This window comes from Colobus angolensis, unplaced genomic scaffold (genome assembly GCF_000951035.1).
Source record: "Colobus angolensis palliatus isolate OR3802 unplaced genomic scaffold, Cang.pa_1.0 Scaffold327, whole genome shotgun sequence".
Taxonomy (NCBI): Eukaryota; Metazoa; Chordata; class Mammalia; order Primates; family Cercopithecidae; genus Colobus; species Colobus angolensis.
Genome location: NW_012116566.1, coordinates 4,368,248 through 4,387,505, shown reverse-complemented (window position 1 = coordinate 4,387,505; position 19,258 = coordinate 4,368,248). Strand labels below are relative to the sequence as shown.

General features: G+C 40.2%; 1 protein-coding gene across 4 annotated transcripts in view; it reads right to left on the bottom strand.

Moving 5' to 3' along the window:
• CTNND2 (catenin (cadherin-associated protein), delta 2) overlaps positions 1 to 19,258 on the bottom strand; it is a 935,009-nt gene that overhangs the window by 106,627 nt on the left and 809,124 nt on the right. For 3 of the 4 annotated variants that reach the window (XM_011951770.1, XM_011951769.1, XM_011951771.1), the window contains one exon: positions 4,849 to 4,999. In XM_011951770.1, coding sequence (XP_011807160.1) covers positions 4,849 to 4,999 — 151 coding nt within the window. Of the gene's footprint in view, positions 1 to 4,848; positions 5,000 to 6,041; positions 6,117 to 19,258 lie in introns of all 4 variants that reach the window. The other variant, XM_011951767.1, reaches the window with a different exon arrangement.

The window sequence follows — 19,258 nt, the reverse complement described above, 5'->3', positions numbered from 1 at the left end:
TGAGGTGGATTGCATGAGTTAAAGAGGGTGCCAAGGTGTCTGTCCTGGGCCCCTGCAAGAATAACTGGTCATTTTCTGGGGGAAGACTGTGGAAGGGTCAGGTCTGGGAGAGACCTTGGTTGTGGACATGCTATATTTAAGACACTCATAAGACATCCAGTGGAGAGGATGAGCAGACAGACATTGGACACAGGATCTGAGGTTCATGCTGGAGATACCTGTTTGGAGTAACCAGAATACAGATGATCTTCAATGTCATGAAACCATATGATGTCACCCTAGCCTTCTGTGAGAGGTGACAGACAGGAGAGGAGAGGAGGTCCAAGATTAACCTTTCACTGTTCTTCATTCAAAGTCACTGCAGCTTTCTTCTGTGTATGAAGTTCTGTATACCAGCTTCCTTCAAAAACCACTTGGGTACAGCATTTAAGGTAAAATAGTTAGTAAAAGTCACATTTCCTCTCTCTTAAATACAATCCAATGTTGTTCTTGTTAAATTCTGCTCTTCTCAGTCAAGAAAAAGAAGTATTGATTTCATAAACCTGTGACTTAGATATTTTCCCTTCTACTTTTAAATGACTGGCTTCATTTCCTGTCTGGTGACATTTGATAGTAAAGGTTTAGTTGAACACAGGCAGTATAGTGGTCTAAATGTTCCTGTCTCTGAGAGGAGACTAGATGACTGGCTTTTGAGAAAGAAGAGATGCCTAGGAGCTGGCAAACCAATCAATAGTTCACTATTTTGTTATATTGTAATCCACCAAAAGAAAAAAACACACACAAACACACAATACCTAGTAGTTAGTATCCAGGCAGTAGACTGATTATCTATTGAATTTTTTCTCCATTTTTTTGAGAAGGGATAGGATTTTATTGGGAATCTCAGTGCTGTCCTGTCTGAAACAACTGTGCAACGAAAAAAAAAAAAAAGTATATGGGAAGAGTACCTTGACCTTTGGAGCTAACGACCTACTTTAGATATACCAAATCTACAAAATTCACAGATAACACCTACATTCAATGCAAACTAAGTGTAAATAGCAAGTTGCAAGCTTATTTCCTGCTGTATAATGTATTACAAGTATGGTGAATCTATTAGACACCGATTTGCAGTCTGGCCTTGCAGTGAATAAATAAATGGCTGAAGACCTGCAAATACTATGGTTATTCTTGGAGGATATGATGGCTATTGTGAAATGGCAGGAGAAAAAGTGGCTGCTTCCCAGGTCATAAAAGGCTTAATATACCACTCTCTGTAATTTGGATAGGGGAAGAACAACCATGTAACTATAGAAACATTTTGTCTGCAATTTGGAGCCACACTTGGTCTTCCAGTTGCCCCAGGAATGGAATCTTGAGCTCTCTGTCTATTGTCGCCTAATTTCTCCCAGTTCCCAAGATCACCTGTACCCTTGCCACGGGGGTTGGTACAGCTCCCTTCTGCTGAGCCTCTGGATGCTGCCTACTGACACCTGTTCCCTGTATTCAGGCTGCTGGATTTCATGCTGTCATTGGACTAGTGACCCTACATAAATCATATCCTTAATACCAGATGCCTACCAGCCAGAACAATGGCCTGCGGGGACTGTGTCATCCTCTGAGAGGTTTCAGTAGATTCATTTTTCTCCAGGAGATCAATCAGCCTTAGCCTTAGCACCTTCCCACCTACAGAGGAAGGCATCAGAAGGCCTCTTGACCTTGGTTCCTACCACTCACCCTGCCAGGTATACAAGGCTCCTTGAAGGCCTGGAGCCCACTGGCCTGCTCCCAGTTCCCTTTCCAGGGGCTGTGTGCAAAGGCTGTCCCTTTAACTTGGATTCTTTTCCCCCCAAATACCTGCATGGCTTCCTGTCTCACTTCCTTTGAGTCTCTAGTGTTACTTTCCCAACCACCCCTATCTTCACCTCCCATTGAAAATCACAACCCTAAACTGGATATCCACATATGGAAGAATGAAACTAGACTTTTACATACAAAAATCAACTAAAACTGTATTCAAGACTTAAACATAAGACCTAAACTATAAAAATTCTAGGAGAAAACATAGGGGAAAACTGTATGACACTGGTCTGGGCAATAATGTTTTTGGATTTGACTCCAAAAGCTCATGCAACAAAATAAAAGATAGACAAATAGGATTACATCAGACTAAAAAGCTTCTGCACAGGAAAAAAATAATGGAATGAAAAGACAACCTACAGATTGGGAGAAAATACTATTAGTAACCAAAAATATAATTATGGGTTGATATCGATCATATATAAAGAATTCAAACAATTCAACAGCAAGAAAACAAATAACCTGATTAAAACATGGGCAAAGGATATGAATAGACATTACTCAAAAGAAGAAATACAAATGGCTAGCAGATATATGAAGAAAGGTTCAATATCACTAAGCAATGCAAATTCAAACCACAATAAGCGATCACCTCACACCTATCACAATGGTTATTATAAAAAAGATAAAAGATAGCGAGTGTCGGTGAGGATGAAAAGAAAGAGAAACCCTTGTACACTATTCGTGGGAATGTAAATTAGTGTAGCCATTACTGTACTGATTAGGAAAACTGTATATAGGTTCTACAAAAAGCTAAATACAGAATTACTGTGTGATCCAGTAATCCTACTTCTGGGTATATATCCAGAGGATCTGGTATCAGTATGTCACAGAACCATTTATAGCTCTCATGTTCTTTGCAGCATTATTCACAATAGTTTATGTATAGAAGCAACCTAAGTGTCCATCAATGGATAAATGAATAAAGAAAATATGGTATATACACAAGGGAATACTACTCAGCCATAGAAAGGAAGGGAATCCTGTCCCTTACAACAACATGGATGAACCTGGAGGACATTATGCTAAGTGAAACGAGCCACTTACATATGTACACATCCAACATGATCTCACTTAAATGTAGAATCTAAAACAAAGGAATTAATAGAAGCATAGGCTGGGTGCTGATGGCTCATGCCTGTAATTCCAGCACTTTGGGGGGCCGAGGTGGGTGGATTACCTGAGGTCAGGAGTTCGAGACCATCCTGGCCAACATGGTGAGACCCCGCCTCTACTGAAAAATACACAAATTAGTTGGGCATGGTGGCACGTGCCTGTAATCCCAGCTACTCGAGAGGCTGAGGCAGGAGAATTGTTTGAACTTGGGAGGCGGAGGTTGCAGTAAGTCAAGATTATGCCACTGCACTCCAGCCTGGGCAACACAGTGAGACCCCGTCTCTCACACACATACACACACACACACACACATACATACAAATGCTTTGTAGAAGCAGAGGGTAGAATGGTGGCTTTGAGAGACTGAAGGTAAGAGGAATGGGGAGATGTTGGTGGAAGGGTGCAAAGTTTCACTTAAGAAGAATATGTTTAAATACAAGACTTATTATGCAACAAGGTGACTAGAGTTAATGTATTTTATATTTCAAAATTGTTAAGAGTAAATTTTCAAATGTTCTTACCAAAGAAAAGATAATTATTTCAGGAGATGAATATGTTAACCAGCTTGATTTAATTAGTTCGCATTGTATGCATTCAGGTTGAGGATCCCTTATCCAAAATGCTTAGAACCAGAAGTGTTTTCGGATGTCTGATGTTTTCGGACTTGGGAATACTTGCAGAATACACACCAGTTAAAAATACTGGTTGAACATCCCTGATCTAAAAATTCAAAATTGGAAATGCTCATTGGAGCAAATTGTTGGCACTCAAAAAATTATGGATTCTGCAGCATTTCAGATTTTAGACTTCTGGATTAGGGAGCCTCAGCCAGTACATCATAGTATCACTTTGTGGCCCATGAATGCCTGTGATTATAACTTAACTAGTTTACCATTAAAGAAACACAATCCTTATGCTAAGTGAAAAAAGTCAGACACAAAGGTCATATGTTCTATTTATACCAAATACCCAGAATAAGAAAATCCATAGACAGAGAGAATATTGATGGTTGCCAGGGGCTGGAGAAGGGGGATGGAGAGTGATTGCTAATGGGTACAGGGTTTGCCTTTGGGGTGATGAAAATGTTTTCAAACTTGATACAGGTGGTGATTGTACAACATTATGAATATACTAAATGCCACTAAAATGGTAGACTTTAAAGTGGTCAATACGTTATGTGAATATCATGTCAATTAAAAATAAATTTGCAATCTCACTCATTACCCTTTACTCAGCTCCACTGTGTGATTCATTTGCTTAGTTTGCTTCCTGAACATCTCCTTCTCTTGAATGTAAACTCCACAAGGGCAGGCAGGGCTTCCTGTCTGTTTTGCTTATTGATTTAATGTCTAGGCCTAGAACAGGCCTGGAACAAAGCAGGCCATGAGTTTTGTTGAATAGACAGGTGAATGTATTACCTCTTTTGTGCCTTGTTGATAAAAGATCCTCTGTATTTCTTGAATACCAAATTAAAGAGAGATAATTTCTTAAACGAATAGGATTAAAGGGCTAGTATGGTCTCATGCAAAATAAATTTAAAATAGAGAGGGGAAGAAAAGTAATCCTATCAGAATTCCTCAGTTCGTTGCATGGGAAACAAACAAACAGCCTGGCAGAGGTTCAGAGGATTGAGAAAACGGTATCAAGGGCTGAGCACAGAGGTCCTTTTTAATTTGCAAGGATTAGAAATGTCAACAAGCATCGCATTTTCCTCTAAATTCTAAAAGATGAATCAGTGCGGTGGATTTAAACTAGCAGGACAGCAGAAACAATGATGATAAATGCACGGCTTCTGTATAAGCACAGGCTGTGCGTATGGGTTCAACCACACCTACCCCGAGAGAAAATATTTTCACTTAACACTTGTGACACTGTGAATCAGGGAGAACATACCAATGAGCTCCTTATTTCTGACGTCCAAGGCCATGTTCCGCAGCGCCGTGGCCACCGCGCACACCACGCGGTCGTTGTCTATTCGGAGCAGCTCCACGAGGATGGGCAGGCCTTTCTCTTTTCGGACAGCGGCTCGGATATATACTGACCACTGCAAAAAACAGGGAAGGCGAAGGGCGTTAGAGACAGGGAGAAAACCTTACATGCAAATAGTACATTTGCGTTTTCAGACGGATGCTTACAGGAGCCAAAAAGGTTGAATTAACAAGACCTATTGTAGAATGGGTTGAATCTGTTAGACATGCATGCATTTAAACTTTTTAACTGTATTTTTTGCCTTCAACTTGGGGACAAAGATTTCAAGGTTAATCAGCGAACCACAGTAGGTTTCTTTTGTGACACTGTTTTCAGTAATTGAAGTTGAAAGCCATTTGCGTGATGTGTGTGTATGCTTGATGCTTCAAGATACAGAGGTTTGGGACAAGCAGACGTGGCCAGTGACATTCAGAGAAATAAAACAAGAACCCTGAAAAAGTAGAAAATGAGAATGGGTTGTGTGGGAGTGATTTCTAAAGACAGCTTTGAATTTGGAGATGGGGCACACAGGTGTGTTGCTGAACATGCTGTCAATAAGTCGTTTGCTGAACAATAAAGAGTCCACTAGTCAGAAATAGGCCAGGGTGGGTAAATGTAAATATGACATTGAAAAGCAAGAGTGCACATGGTAAAATGTTTTTTAAAAAACATTAAGGTCAAACTTTATAATGTTCAGGGCCATAATTCAATGTCTTCTTTATAAAGTAGGACATGAAATTTGTTTTGGGTTGGTGGTCGTCAGCCTTAATGGAACACAGGTAATGCATCATATTAAAATGTCCTTGCAGTATCTAGATGATAAAGCATTCTGATTCACTTAACAGAATGCAGGCCCAGATTTTCAGACATTTGTATGAATGACGTATACTCTTCTCCAGTATCCTGGAGAAGAGAGTACAATATAAAAATTAACAAATGTAAGGGTTTTACCTGTTGCAATTTCATTTTGATTTGAGAAAATTACATTCACGCAATGAGGTTGTGGATTCTGTGGTAGGGTCCTCCTGGGGACCAGTCCTTTCCCACCCAGTCCCCCCACCAGGCCCCCTCCGCCCCCCTTCCCCCATGGGGGCAGGCACCCCAGAGCTGGCTCTCACCTGTGGCAGGCAGGGAGCCCCCTCTGGCAGTGAACGTAGGGCATATGCCATGCCTGCCACATCCTCAGCCCAGCCCTGCATGAAATATGAGATCAAAAAAACAACTTCATCCTGTCCTACATTAGAAGTCACATTCACATAGTTTCTTATCACCATCAACTCACACTGTATGCTTTTCTCTCACCCCTACTTTGTGTCTCAAGCTCTAGGAAGCCTTGAGGGGTGAGGGGAGCAGGTAAAACTCACTAAAGCATCTCTTGGCTGTGGCGATCTATTTGACAGCTCCACTCTTAGGGAGCAAAGAAGTGGAAGGCCAGGAAGTGTCAGACATGACAAAACATTGAGGTTTGCAAACTGCTTCTTGGGATGTGGGAATCTGGAACTGACATCCCTTCCCAGGGAGGAAGCCCTTTCTCCTGGTACAATGCCAATTTCCATCGATGCATTCAACTGGCATGCTGAAACATGACTTCCCCTGGACACATCTGCCTCCCCTACTTCTTGTGCCCTGCTGAGTCTCCAGTCCCCCAGCTTGGAAAAGCCTGGAAATCTGAGTTTATGCAGCCCACTTAATCCTGGGATCTTCCCTAAAACTAAGGAGAGAAGCTAGAAAAAGGAAGAGAATGCAAATCAGGGTGTGGGGTCAACACTGACATATTGCAAAAGGAACATCAACAACATCGGGGAGATATTCTTGACCTTCTGGGAGATGGCAGGGGTATTCCTGGCAACTTAGGCAGGCTGATGCATGTGCCCTCAGCCTGGGAGCGAAGAGATGAACTGAGGAAGGTGAGTTCATCTCTTCCCCAGCACCACTTCTTTGCAGGCCCCATGCGACTGGCTTGTGTATTTGAGATCTCTTCTAATTCTTGAAACTCCAGGGAGGTCAGCATTTTTATTTTATACACGGGGAAATTTAGGCACAAAGATATTCTATAACCTGCAGAGTCACCTGCACTCGGCTCTGGGTCCTGTTACTCCATATCTCTTTTTTTATGCTGCTGACATTATACCCCCTCTACCATCATCTCATCCCCTCTCCTGTAATCCTTCATGCTTAGTCTCCCAGACACGACCTAGCGTTTCCCTCCATCCTTCCAGACACAGACAGAGGAGAACCTGGCCATATCTGAAATGAGCCAAGAATAAATGTACATAACTTTGTCCTTCTAAACTTAGAAGTCCAGCTACTAGCCATATCCCCCAGTGTTGGATGAAAAGGTGATTTGGTATTTGGAGAACAATGGGAATCCTTCAGCTTTGCTGGGAATTGATTTGAGAGCAATAACAACAAAAAAAAGGCTACTTAGGACCAAAAATGTGTATGAGATATAGAAACACATTTTTGATACGAGAAATTGGTGAGCAGTGGTGTGTTTTCCCTAAGAGAGAAAGGATAACCAGACAATAGATTTGATATTTTTATTACTGAGGCATAGAAAACAGCTTTCATTTTGAAAGGTTAGTTACGTGTATGTTTGTGTGTATACAGAAGATTTCCAATATTGTCACAGCAAATGAGACCAATTTGCCCAGATTTAGTAGGTCCAATACAAGAAGTCATGTCTACTTGGAATTTCTCGCTTGCGTCAGGAAAGGATCCCTTCTCCTTGCAGGTGATGGGACAAAGCTTTTGCACTCCTCTTCCTGGGGAGAGGCTCAGGCCATTATTTGACCCAAAGAAGTGTTGTCAGCATGGGACAGAGAAGCAGCAGCAAGCATGTATTGTCTAAGGCTAGAGGGCACAGATCCAGGTAAAAGATGGAATATATTTGAAAGAGAATTAGAACAGGGAGAAAGTAATTTGCCCTCTCCCTAGTCAATACAGAGCCTCCATGCTGGGGAAAGAAAGGATGCACTTTGGAGAGGAAGCAAGAGATGCGGCAGCACTGTGGGGGCTGCAACCTGATCCCTGGAGTCCTCCTGGACAAGCCCCCCTCCATGTATAAGGGGGACTGAGTATGACATCCCCCTTGAAGATGGGAGAATGGAAAGTCCACAGCTCGGCTGCCCTTCTTGGAGGACAGCAGTGGCTGAGCAAGACTCAGTGAAGTCTCCTGTACCGTCCCAGAATGGGGGCCACAAGGTAGGAACAGTGACATGGCTTGCTGGGCTGGGGAGGACTGCGAGGATTCACGTAGCCTGAGTGTGGCAAGGGGTAGCCGCTGAGGGTGGTCTTGAATGGGTGGGGTGTGTAGGTTAGCTGAGGAGGAGAAATGAAGAACCCAGGGCTGCAGAGGGATTACTTGGCCAGGAAGGAGGAGACACATCGGTGGAGCACAGACTAGGAGCAGACAGTGCCTCTCTGGATTAAGGAGGGGAGGCGGTTGCATCTCAGGGGAGCTCAAAAAGGATGGAGGCAGGTGTGGGCCAAGAGAGGACCCTGGACCGGAGATGGTCCAATCACCAATCACCACATCCTGGAGAAGAGGCCGCATAGAACAGAGTCGATTCCACACTGAGAAAATGGACACCGTACCCTCATCCTCTGTGCAGGACTATACTGGTAAGACCCCCAAGTTTAGCATCAACTGCAGGGGCAGGAGAGGATGAAGGTGCGGAACATAAATGTGGCCACGCTTGAAGCCTGATGGGACTGGGAAACAGCTGAATTTGACTGGATTTGCCTAGAAATGTTGAGATTCACATTTCTTTCCTTTCTATTTTTTGGCATCAGGCAAATGAGGGCTCAGAGATGAACCTGAATTAACAAAGATACTTGCACACAAGTTTGTGTCCCATGAAATTCGTAGTTGTATGTATTGAGAATTTGGTAACAAAGAGAAGTCAATAGCTTTTAACCCTTTAAGGCCAGGCTGCCTCATTCTAATGTGGATTTCCAGGGACTTGACTTTTACAAATCCCAGGCCAGCTATAAATACAATTGATGGATGGCCATAATTTTTCCAAAGAGTTCCCCCTTGCTGAAACTGAGGTGATTCTGTGAAGGCTGATTTGTTCCTGAAGGGAGATTAATACTATAATGTAACTTTTCCTCATTGAAATCCTAATAATTTGCTAAATTACAATGACAGTGTTTTCCTTTAAGTACTACATATTCTCGTCTGAGGCTAAACCCATTATAGTGCTAAAATTCTGAATTTGTTGATTAATTCCCTATATTCTAAAAGTACTCTTGTGTTAGAAATATAGTCTGCAATTAAATGACTGTCAGTTACATGATCATTTGTCCATTAACTTTCTTTATCAAATTAGCCATTTGCTCACTTTTTCTTTTAACAAGGTAAAGTCAAATTTTAAAACCAAACTCTTCCAATGAAAAATACATACAATGAATTTGGTACAAATGGCATGCAATTCCTAAATTTGTTTCTGAATTTATTTACGATACCAGGGTATCTCATTCCCATGACAAGAGGGTAGGAAACACCTCCTGCACTGAAAAGCTTATTTAATTAGTCTTATTTCTACCAGTAGTTTACTATAAAAACAATGCACAAAATACTAGGAAATGACATGGCTTTTGCTGTATGCCCCAGATTATTGTCTCTAGAATGGATTATTATTTGAATTATCAGATTCTCCCAGCTGGAAAAGAACTGTGCTTGGTTCCTGCTCTAGGATTTATGAAATAATAGGGTGGTATTAGCACAAGGTCCTTCAAACGATGGGGTTACCCTGCAATGGACACAGAAGTCAGGTGTTGGCTCTTCACATCCAGAGTTACATTATAGATTTACATATCTTTGTTTTCAAAATTTCAAAATCTATTTTGAAAACTGGTATCTCTAGTCAAGAAGACTAGTGAAGAATTCCAATCTGTTAGTAAAGAAATAAATCAATTTAATAAATACAAATTTTGGTTAAGGCAATGGCAACTATTGCATGTTTACTGTTTTTTGTTGTTGTTTCTTTGTCTGAATTTTAAAAATGTAAGTCAAGTTAGGGCAAAGACTGAATTTTAGCCCATGTGTTAATGCAATGCTCAAAATATTAATGTACAGGCAAGATAATTTCCTGGGGGGGAGGAAAGCATTTAGATGTGCTTTTGTAGTAAGAACAAACAAAGAAGGTCAAGCTCAAGTAAAAGTGACCCAGAGGAAGCAGTCACTGAAGAGACTGGAAGAAGCATACTCATTCCGCAATTCTCAAGCTATCTCAAGGACTAGTAATTTTCAATTAAAAAATTTCTTTAAAAAAGGCAACTTTCTGAACACGAAAAGGTTTTTTTGTTTGTTTTCACTGTGAATGTAATCAAATATTAGAGATGTCATTCTTGTGTGCAACTGGCATCTAGAAATGCCTTCTGGGGAACTAAATACAACCCTGTTAAATGATAGACAGTGCATGGTATGAGACTCAGGCTGCCTCAGACCTTATTCAGAGGCCCTTGTGTGTTCCTTAGTAACAGTGATGCATGAATACACCATTGAGAAGGGGGAACTGACCACAGTGGAGGTCCAAAATGAAACTGCTCACACTGCTACCCTCTAAGCAAGAGTGGTGGTTGAGAGGTGCAGGCTCTGAGCCACTGCATTTACAGACATGGAAGATTTGGTGATTTTTTATCCAATTTAGGAAAATAAAATTAATTCAGTTGTTTCTTGTTCTAAGTTAATAGGCACTAAGACAGAAAACTTTTCCTCTACATAGCTTTTTTTTTTTTTCTCTTTAAACATAATGTCTCACAGGTGAAGTGATCTGGACTTGATGATTTTCTTTTGGAACCAGAAAACATGCCATTTTTGGAATATTAAGCAATTTCTTTCTTTTGGTTATGGGGAGGGAGAAATCTGAAATTTATCTTTAGGGCATAGTTTGGAGGGGCCCTGTTGAGAACCCCTTTCAGTCTTGCAACTATAAGGCAAAGTTTTTGCTGAAGTCTTAGGTAGTAAGTTAATTACAGTGTAATTATTTCTTTACTAAGACAGTGTGTTTTATTTTCTAATAGTATAGTATAAATCAAATATATTAGCAAATTATTTAGGAGACAGAATTTTATTTTTCTTGGATCTTGATTTAGATGACCTTACTGCAAATTATTATTGATAGTTGGTAGGGGATGAGTTTATGAAGACATTTGCATACTAGAGGCTAGGAGCTGAGCTCAGCCTAGGAGAAGGGACATAGAGCTGCGATCTTGACTTTCATAAGAGAACATATGTTGTTATGAACTTGTGTTTTTGCTGCTTTTTTTTTTTTTTGCTTCCTGCTGGTAGATAGTGATGACAACAGCAGTCTTCTAAGTCACAAATTGAAGATGGCAGAACAGCTATCAGCATGGGTGAATTAATTCGTGGAGGGGAACTTCTGCCTTAACCTGCTCTTAACTGTGACATCAGGAGAAAATAACTTACCTCACTTGGGCATTTGCATATTTGGGTGTCTCTTTGTTACAGGAGTTAGCACTCTCCTAAATAATACTATGCTAGTGTACTAAAATAAACTTTCAATCATGGAATCCTAGCCCTAAGGCTTTAACAAGCAATGCTGGAAGTGTGCTTCCTCACCTCCGCCATGTCGTTGAAAAAATAACCTCATGGATGGCCCTGTGCCAGCATGTACTCCTATAGCTGCATCTGTAATGGATTTTGTAGATGCTTTGTTTACATGTTTACCATATTGTAAGGGAAGAGACCAAGTCATCTTCATCCATTTATCTCAATTGTCTTGTCTTTTTTGGCCTACAGTTGGAGATTTTAAAATGTTTAACTGATGAAAAAAGATGTCGGGTTGATTTACAGCATCAAGTCTGATGATTTCACAACAGCATTCTGCACGGAGGGGAACTATGCAAAAAGGATCAGAGCCACTGAAATTACTAACGGGGCCAAAAAATTCGAACCACTTCCACAAAACTACTGCTAGGGTTTAAAATAGTCACATAGCTGGGCACAGTGGCTCACGCCTGTAATCCTAACACTTTCAGAGACCAAGGTGGGTGGATCACTTGAGGCCAGGAGTTGGAGACCAGCCTGGCCAATATGGTAAAACCCCATCTTTACTAAAAATACAAAAATCAGCTGGGCGTGGTTGTAGGCTCCTGTAGTACCAGCTCCTCGGGAGGCTGAGGCAGGAGAATCCCTTGAACGAGGGAGGCGGAGGTTGCAGTGAGCCAAGATCCCACCACTGCACACAAGCCTGGGTGACAGAACAAACCTCTGTCTCTAAATAAAAATAAATAAATAAATAAATAAATAAATAAATAAATAAATAAATAAAAATAAAATGGTTATATGCCCCTTTGGGAGTGTGTTCTAAAGCCAAACAAATCCCTTCATTCTGGGGCCCCTGGTGCAGTGCTAGAACCTTTGACTCAGGACTTAGAGAATACTTGTTTGTCTCCAGGACTGAAGAACAGAATATCGAGGTGGCATGTCTTGAGCTACCATAGCACTGATCATGCTATGTCAATTTATCTGCTTTTATGATAGAATTCCTCTGTGAAGTGGTGACAGGTTAGCCCACGTCTTAACCTGGGCTGAAAAAGGGTTTCATGTACAAGTAGTTTTACTAGTGCTCTCAGTGCAATTGGTGGACTAGGACTTCCCATTAGGGCAGGAGTCCCCAACCCCTGGAGTTCCTAACCCCTGTGAGGAACTGGGCCGCACAGTAGGAGGTGAGCGGTGGGTGAGTGAGGATTACCGCCTGAGCTCCGCCTCCTGTCAGATCTGCAGCAGCATTCGATTCTCATAGGAGCGCAAACCCTACTGTGAACTGTGTATATGAAAGATCTAGGTTGCACGTTCCTTATGAGACTCTAATGCCTGATGATCTGAGGTGGAACAGTTTCATTCCAAAACTATTCCTCACCCCATCGGACCCACGGAAAAGTTGTTTTCCATGAAACTGGTTACTGGTGCCAAAATGTTAGGGACCACCGTTTTTTTTTTTTTTTTAAATAGATAATGCCTCCCTGTCTTCTCGCTGGCATTGTTGCTGATGAGAAATCTGCCGTCTTCCTTATCTTGTATTCAACACGTCTTTTCTTCCTCTGGATGCTTTGAAGATCTTTTTATTGCCGACTTTGAGCAGTTTGATTCTGATGCACCTTGGTTTTGTTTCTTCACGTTCCTTGTGCTTGAGGTTGTTTAAGCTGCTTTGATCTGTGAATGTATGAGTTTCATTAAATTTGGGAAATATTCCATCATTATTTTTTCAAATTTTCTTTCTGTTCTCTTCCTTCTTTCTCTGTCCTCTCATTGGGGTACTCAAACTACATCTATATCAGGCCAGTCGACACCCACAGATGATCTGTACCTTTCTTTTTTTTTCTGTGTTTCATTCTGGATAGCTTCTATTGTCTTCGTGTTCACTGATTTTTTCTTCTGCAATGTTTAATGTGCTGTTTGTTACTCACATCCCATGCATTTTTCCTTTCAGACACTGCATTTCAGACTCTAGAGGCTTTATTTGAGTCTTTTATACATTTTCCATGCGTAACTTTTTAAATGTTTTGAACACATGGAATACAGTTATAATAACTGCCTATTTGATAATTTTAACATCTGTCAGTTCTGAGTTAGTTTTGATTGATTGATTTTTCTCCTTTTTATGGATTGCATTTTCTATTTACTTGCAGGATAGTTTTCAGATGTATGCCAGACATTCTCAATTTTAATTTGTTGGGTGCTGAATGTTTTTGTATTCCTACAGATGTCTTAAAGCTTTGTCCTAGGATGCAGTTAATTTACTTGGAAACTGTTGATCCTTTTGGGTCTAAGTTAAGATTTTTTTTTTTTTTTTTTTGAGACGGAGTCTTGCTCTGTCGCCCGGGCTGGAGTGCAGTGGCCGGATCTCAGCTCACTGCAAGCTCTGCCTCCCGGGTTTACACCATTCTCCTGCCTCAGCCTCCCAAGTAGCTGGGACTACAGGCGCCCGCCACCTCGCCCGGCTAGTTTTTTGTATTTTTTAGTAGAGACGGGGTTTCACCGTGTTAGCCAGGATGGTCTCGATCTCCTGACCTCGTGATCCGCCCGTCTCGGCCTCCCAAAGTGCTGGGATTACAGGCTTGAGCCACCGCGCCCGGCCCTAAGTTAAGATTTGACAGGAAAGACTAGAGCACGGTTAGTCCAGGGCTAACGATTCCTCTGTATTGAGGCAAGACCCTACTGAGTATTCTCCCCAGTGGCCCATGGATTATGAGATTTTCCTCTCTGGCTCTTGGGAACATGCACTATACGCACCCCCATGTGAGTGTCCAATTTCATTCTCCCTAACAACTTCAGGTGTTTCTTTCCCAGCCTTGGGTATTGGCCTCACACACATGTGCTGAGAGTTCTCTGTTGATGTTTAAGGGGAGTCCTCTGCACATCTCTAGGGTTCTATGTGTGGGTCTCTCCTCTTTGATACTTTGTCCTATGAACTCCGATCACTTTGATATCTCCAGATTCCCAGATCCATCTCCTCAACACAGTGAGTCTATTGAGATCCCCCTGGTCCCTCAATCTTCTTGCCGTGGCTTGGAAACTCTCTCTCAAGGTGGTGAGCTGAGACAATCAGAGGACTCACCTTCTTTTGTTTCCTGTCTTTCAGAGATCATTGTCCTTTGTTGACTAATGTCTAGTGTCTTACTAAAAAACCCCAATGTTTCACATATGTCTTTTCTTTGTTGTTGTTTTTCCTTGAAGAAAGGTAAATTTGAACCTTGTCATTCCATCTTGGCATCTTGGCTGGAAGCGGAATTCCCTCTGGTTCAGCTGCTTCTACAACTTTGAAGTTCTGTAATTTAGAACTTTAGAAATCAGATCATCCAATGATAGTACTAAAATTAATGCAAAACTATTAAAAATGGGTCTTCCCCATTTATCAATTTGGATGCATATGACATTTGCAACATAGATGTGATCTTTGCTATCAGTACTGCTTCCCAGGTCTTATAGGGAAGAAATCACTGAGTCCTGTGATTAGGACCAGTGACTTGGTTGTGGCCGTGCTCCTCCCGTCTCCTGCTCCATGGAGTGGGTCTATCCTTGTCCTGCAACAGACTGGTCATTGCCTGTATCTGAGTGTTCCATCTCCAGGACACTGCTGATTGGACAGGGTGCTCTGATCACCTCTGTGTTTATACTGGCCTAGTTTCTAATTGATTAGGCATGATGCTTTGCATTCCATTTTCATCAGCCTTTCAAAACTCTGTTTCTTTACATTTAAATCTAAAGCTTGGCATCACACCATTAACTAGAACAAAGACAAGTCACTTTGTCTTAGATGATAAACCATGATTCTTAACTTGCATTTGATGGACTCCACTAATCTGCCCTGTTCACTTTTACATGATACACTACCTACTAAGTTAAATTCAGGGTCTTTCTCAAGGCTGTTATCTCTTTCTCTAAGGACAAGTCTCCAATTTTGCAGTTCTCCTACATTTTTTATTCATTTGGGGCACATGGCCAGAGATTGTTTCCTTCTTCACTAAGTCCATGTTGCTATTATGTTAGCTCATTAAATATTAATAGATTAACATCCAAGTATCTCTTGTTCTGTCTTATTTTTAAAATAAATGGCAAATAACAGATGCTTTGAAAAGAGTCACACTTTAGGAGGAAAACTGAGTGTACAAAGATTTTAAAATGTTTGACTTCATAGCAAGTACAGATAAATATTTCTACAGTTCAAATCCTGGGTTTTCATAAAGCTCAAGTACAATAGAAATAATCCATAAATGGGAATCAAAAGAACATTCGTTCACATTTTGGAAATCTTCAAAGCACTATATCCAATTGTTTTAATATTCTGCAACAAACAAAACCATTGTACTATAAATGAGAAAAAGGTAACTGAAGCCCATGTCGGCAATGAAAAACATGTATCACTTTGCTTCTGCCATAATAACATTATGTCTTTCTGATGCTCATAAACCAAGTAATGAGTGTTTTAAAGTTTAAAAAGTGTTTAGGGCCATTATGAATATCTAGTTTGCTAGTCAATTTGTCACAGAAAAAGAGTGTGCATGATCTTCCTATAAAGAGAAATTATTGTTTTAGATGATGAGGTCTATAAAAAGCCATCTCCGTGCAAAATTAAAGTATTTTACCTCTACATTTCTGTTTTTGTTGGGTCATAAAAAGTTAAGAACACTAAAGAAATACCACTAAATTTTAACAGTTGCTATAAAAATGCATTCTTTGAATTCTAGAGTTCACTATAACACTATATGCTGTTATATATATAACTATATGCTGTTATATATAACTATAACACTATATGTTCACTATAACACTATATGCTGTTGTGTATCCTAACTCAATCTTTTAATAATTCAAGATTTTTTTCTGAAATCATCTTTTTAAAAGTAAGGATTTATCTGTTTGGTTTCTGGACAAGTCATCCTTTGTCTTGTTGAAATTACGATAATTTATCATTGCTTGGCTTAATGACAATCTTCTCAAATCTTCCTTGAGAATTGTCCACTTGCTTGTCCCATGAAATACGGAAAATTAGTAAATTATGCAAAAGATGATGATGTGACTGATCCCCATATGCGTATTTGTATTTTGATATGAAATTTCTTATGCATGTGTATATATATATATATATATATTTATAACTACTCCCAAATATTCCTTAGCAGCCCCTTGTCATGCCTGAGAACTATCCCATTGTCTATAATTATTAGGGAAGCAGAGCTTCTCATAAGCAAGACTGACATCCTAAGAGGCAAAATTCTACTTTAACCATTGGGATGGAAATCTTTTGCAAATGCTTTCTGTCTTCTAAAATTACTAGTAATAACAGTTTCTTGAGGAGAGAGGGCCAACTTTATGACTCTCAGAATAGATGGAACAGCCATGACGTTAAATGGTCTCTGACAGTTTTTCTTTCTTGCATTCTTTAACTCAGTTTTTCCAACTCCTCTGTCTTTTCTCTTTGCCACCACAGTATCTACTCTCCCTCCTTATGATGGTCTATGTGTCTGCTTACAAGAGTTCTTCCTTTTTTTTTTTTTTTTTTTGAGATAGAGTCTCACTCTGTCACCAAGCTGGAGTGCAGTGGCGTGATCTCAGCTCACTGCAATCTCCACCTCCCAGGTTCAAGCGATTCTCCTGCCTCAGCCTCATGAGTAGCTGGGACTACAGGCACGTGCCACCATGCCCAGCTAATTTTTGTGTTTTTAATAGAGACAGGGCCAGGATGATTTTGATCTCTAGACTTCGTGATTCATCCACCTTGGCCTCCCAAACTGCTGGGATTACAGGTGTGAGCCACCGCAACTGGCCAGTTCTTGCATTTTTCAACATGCTGACTGAAGTCCAATATGGACTGGGAAATCTTTGGTCGTCATTGTTAAGCTTTGTCTAAGACAGAACAGCTTCTGTTACGCGGAGTTTGACTATTCTAGACTCTTCTGCCTTTTTCCTAGTAGTCTCTACTCTCTTAGCAGTAGAGAAATTTACCAAAGAAATGCCCTCTGGATATGTGGGATAACTGTGCGAACTAACGCAGATTAATTGTGCTAGAAACAGTAAGATGCTATTGCCAGAAAATTTTAAGAATTATCATGCTTCTTCCATAATTCCCATTATGTAAAGTAGAAGAGAATCTTAAAACATAAAAGTAGTAAACTCTTTTTAAACTTGTCATTTTCTTACTCTACACACCTATCTAAGCAGTTCTTGCAGCTGATCTGGGTGCTCCTGAGACACAGAACTTGGAAACTTAGACAGAAATCTCAGCACAGTAGGAACTGCAGAACTGGCCCTTTGCTACTGAACTCTGCAACCTGCAAAACATTGTTCAGTCTGAACGCTGAAAAGAAAATGGTTCTCTCATAACTTCTTTCTATCAGTTTTATATTGTATTGACAGTATATTGCCAGCTGAACCAAAGAATCAAAATATGATAAAATGTGACCATCTGAGGATGGCCTGGAACATAATATGTGCTACTAAATTCTTATTGACTAGTAGACATTAATAAATAGAAAACACTGCGATCCTCAAGGAAGACATGTAGACATAGATAGCAGTTGAGATAAATGCTCACATTTGAATTATTTCTCTCAGCCAAGCACATGGGTAGGCAGTGGGCTAGAAAGAGATAAATGGGGCTTGGTCTGCCCATAAGGGGCGTACAGACCAAATTCTCTTCCAGAGGACAGTCTTAGCAGCTCAGAAGGAATCACTGTATGAAAGAAAGATTAGTGTCACTGATCCTTAAATTTGGTGTTGAGATGTGGTGCAGTTCTTTGTACTTTAACATGTCTTTTTATCTGTCTGCTTTTAGGAATTTTTTTCTTTGTTACTAATTTTGAGCAATATGATTAAAAGACACCTTGGTATTGTTTCTTCATGTTTTCTGTGCTGGGGGCTCCTTGAGCTGCTTAGATCTGTGAGTTCATAGTTTTCATTAGATTTGGAAAATTTTCAACCATTATTTTTTAAAATATTTTTTCTGTTCTCCTTCTCTTCTCATTTGAGGACTCCATTTACACACATATGAGGTCACTTGAAGCTCACTGATGCACTATACCTCTTTTCTTCTTTTTTCTTTGTGTTTCATTTTGGATCGTTCCTACTGCTGTCTTCAAGTTCACTAATCTTTTATTCTGTAATCTTATAATCTGCTGTTAATCCCATTCCACATAGTTTTTGTTCAGGTATATTATATTATATCATATTATACTATATTATACTATATTTATTATACTTTAACTTCTGGGATACATGTGCAGAATGTGCAGGTTTGTTACATAGGTATACATGTACCATGGTGGTTTGCTGCACCCATCAACCGTTATCTACATTAGGTACTTCTCCTAATGCTATCCCTCTCCTAGCCCCCAGTCCCTGCCAGGCCCAAGTGTGTTATGTTCCCCTCCCTGTGTCCATGTGTTCTCATTGTTCAATTCCTACTTATGAGTGATAACATATGGTATTCGGTTTTCTGTTCCTGTGTTAGTTTGCTGAGAATGATGGTTTCCAGCTCCATCCACATCCCTGCAGAGGTAATGAACTCATCCTTTTTTATGGCTGCATAGTATTCCATTGTATATATGATGCATTATATTTTAATTCTAGAAGCTTGAGTTTGTTCTTTTATATATTTTTCCTATTTCTACTTTTTGAACATATGGAATATAGAGTTTAAATGTTGAAGTCTTATACTCAAAATCTTCTAGAGCCCAAAGATATTTCTCCACTTTTAAGTTATGATTACATGATAATGACATAAGTATTTCTAAAGGAAAGTGATAACTGATTAAAAAAAAAAAAAGTAAAGGAAGAGAGAAAGAAGAGAGAGACGGGGGTCGG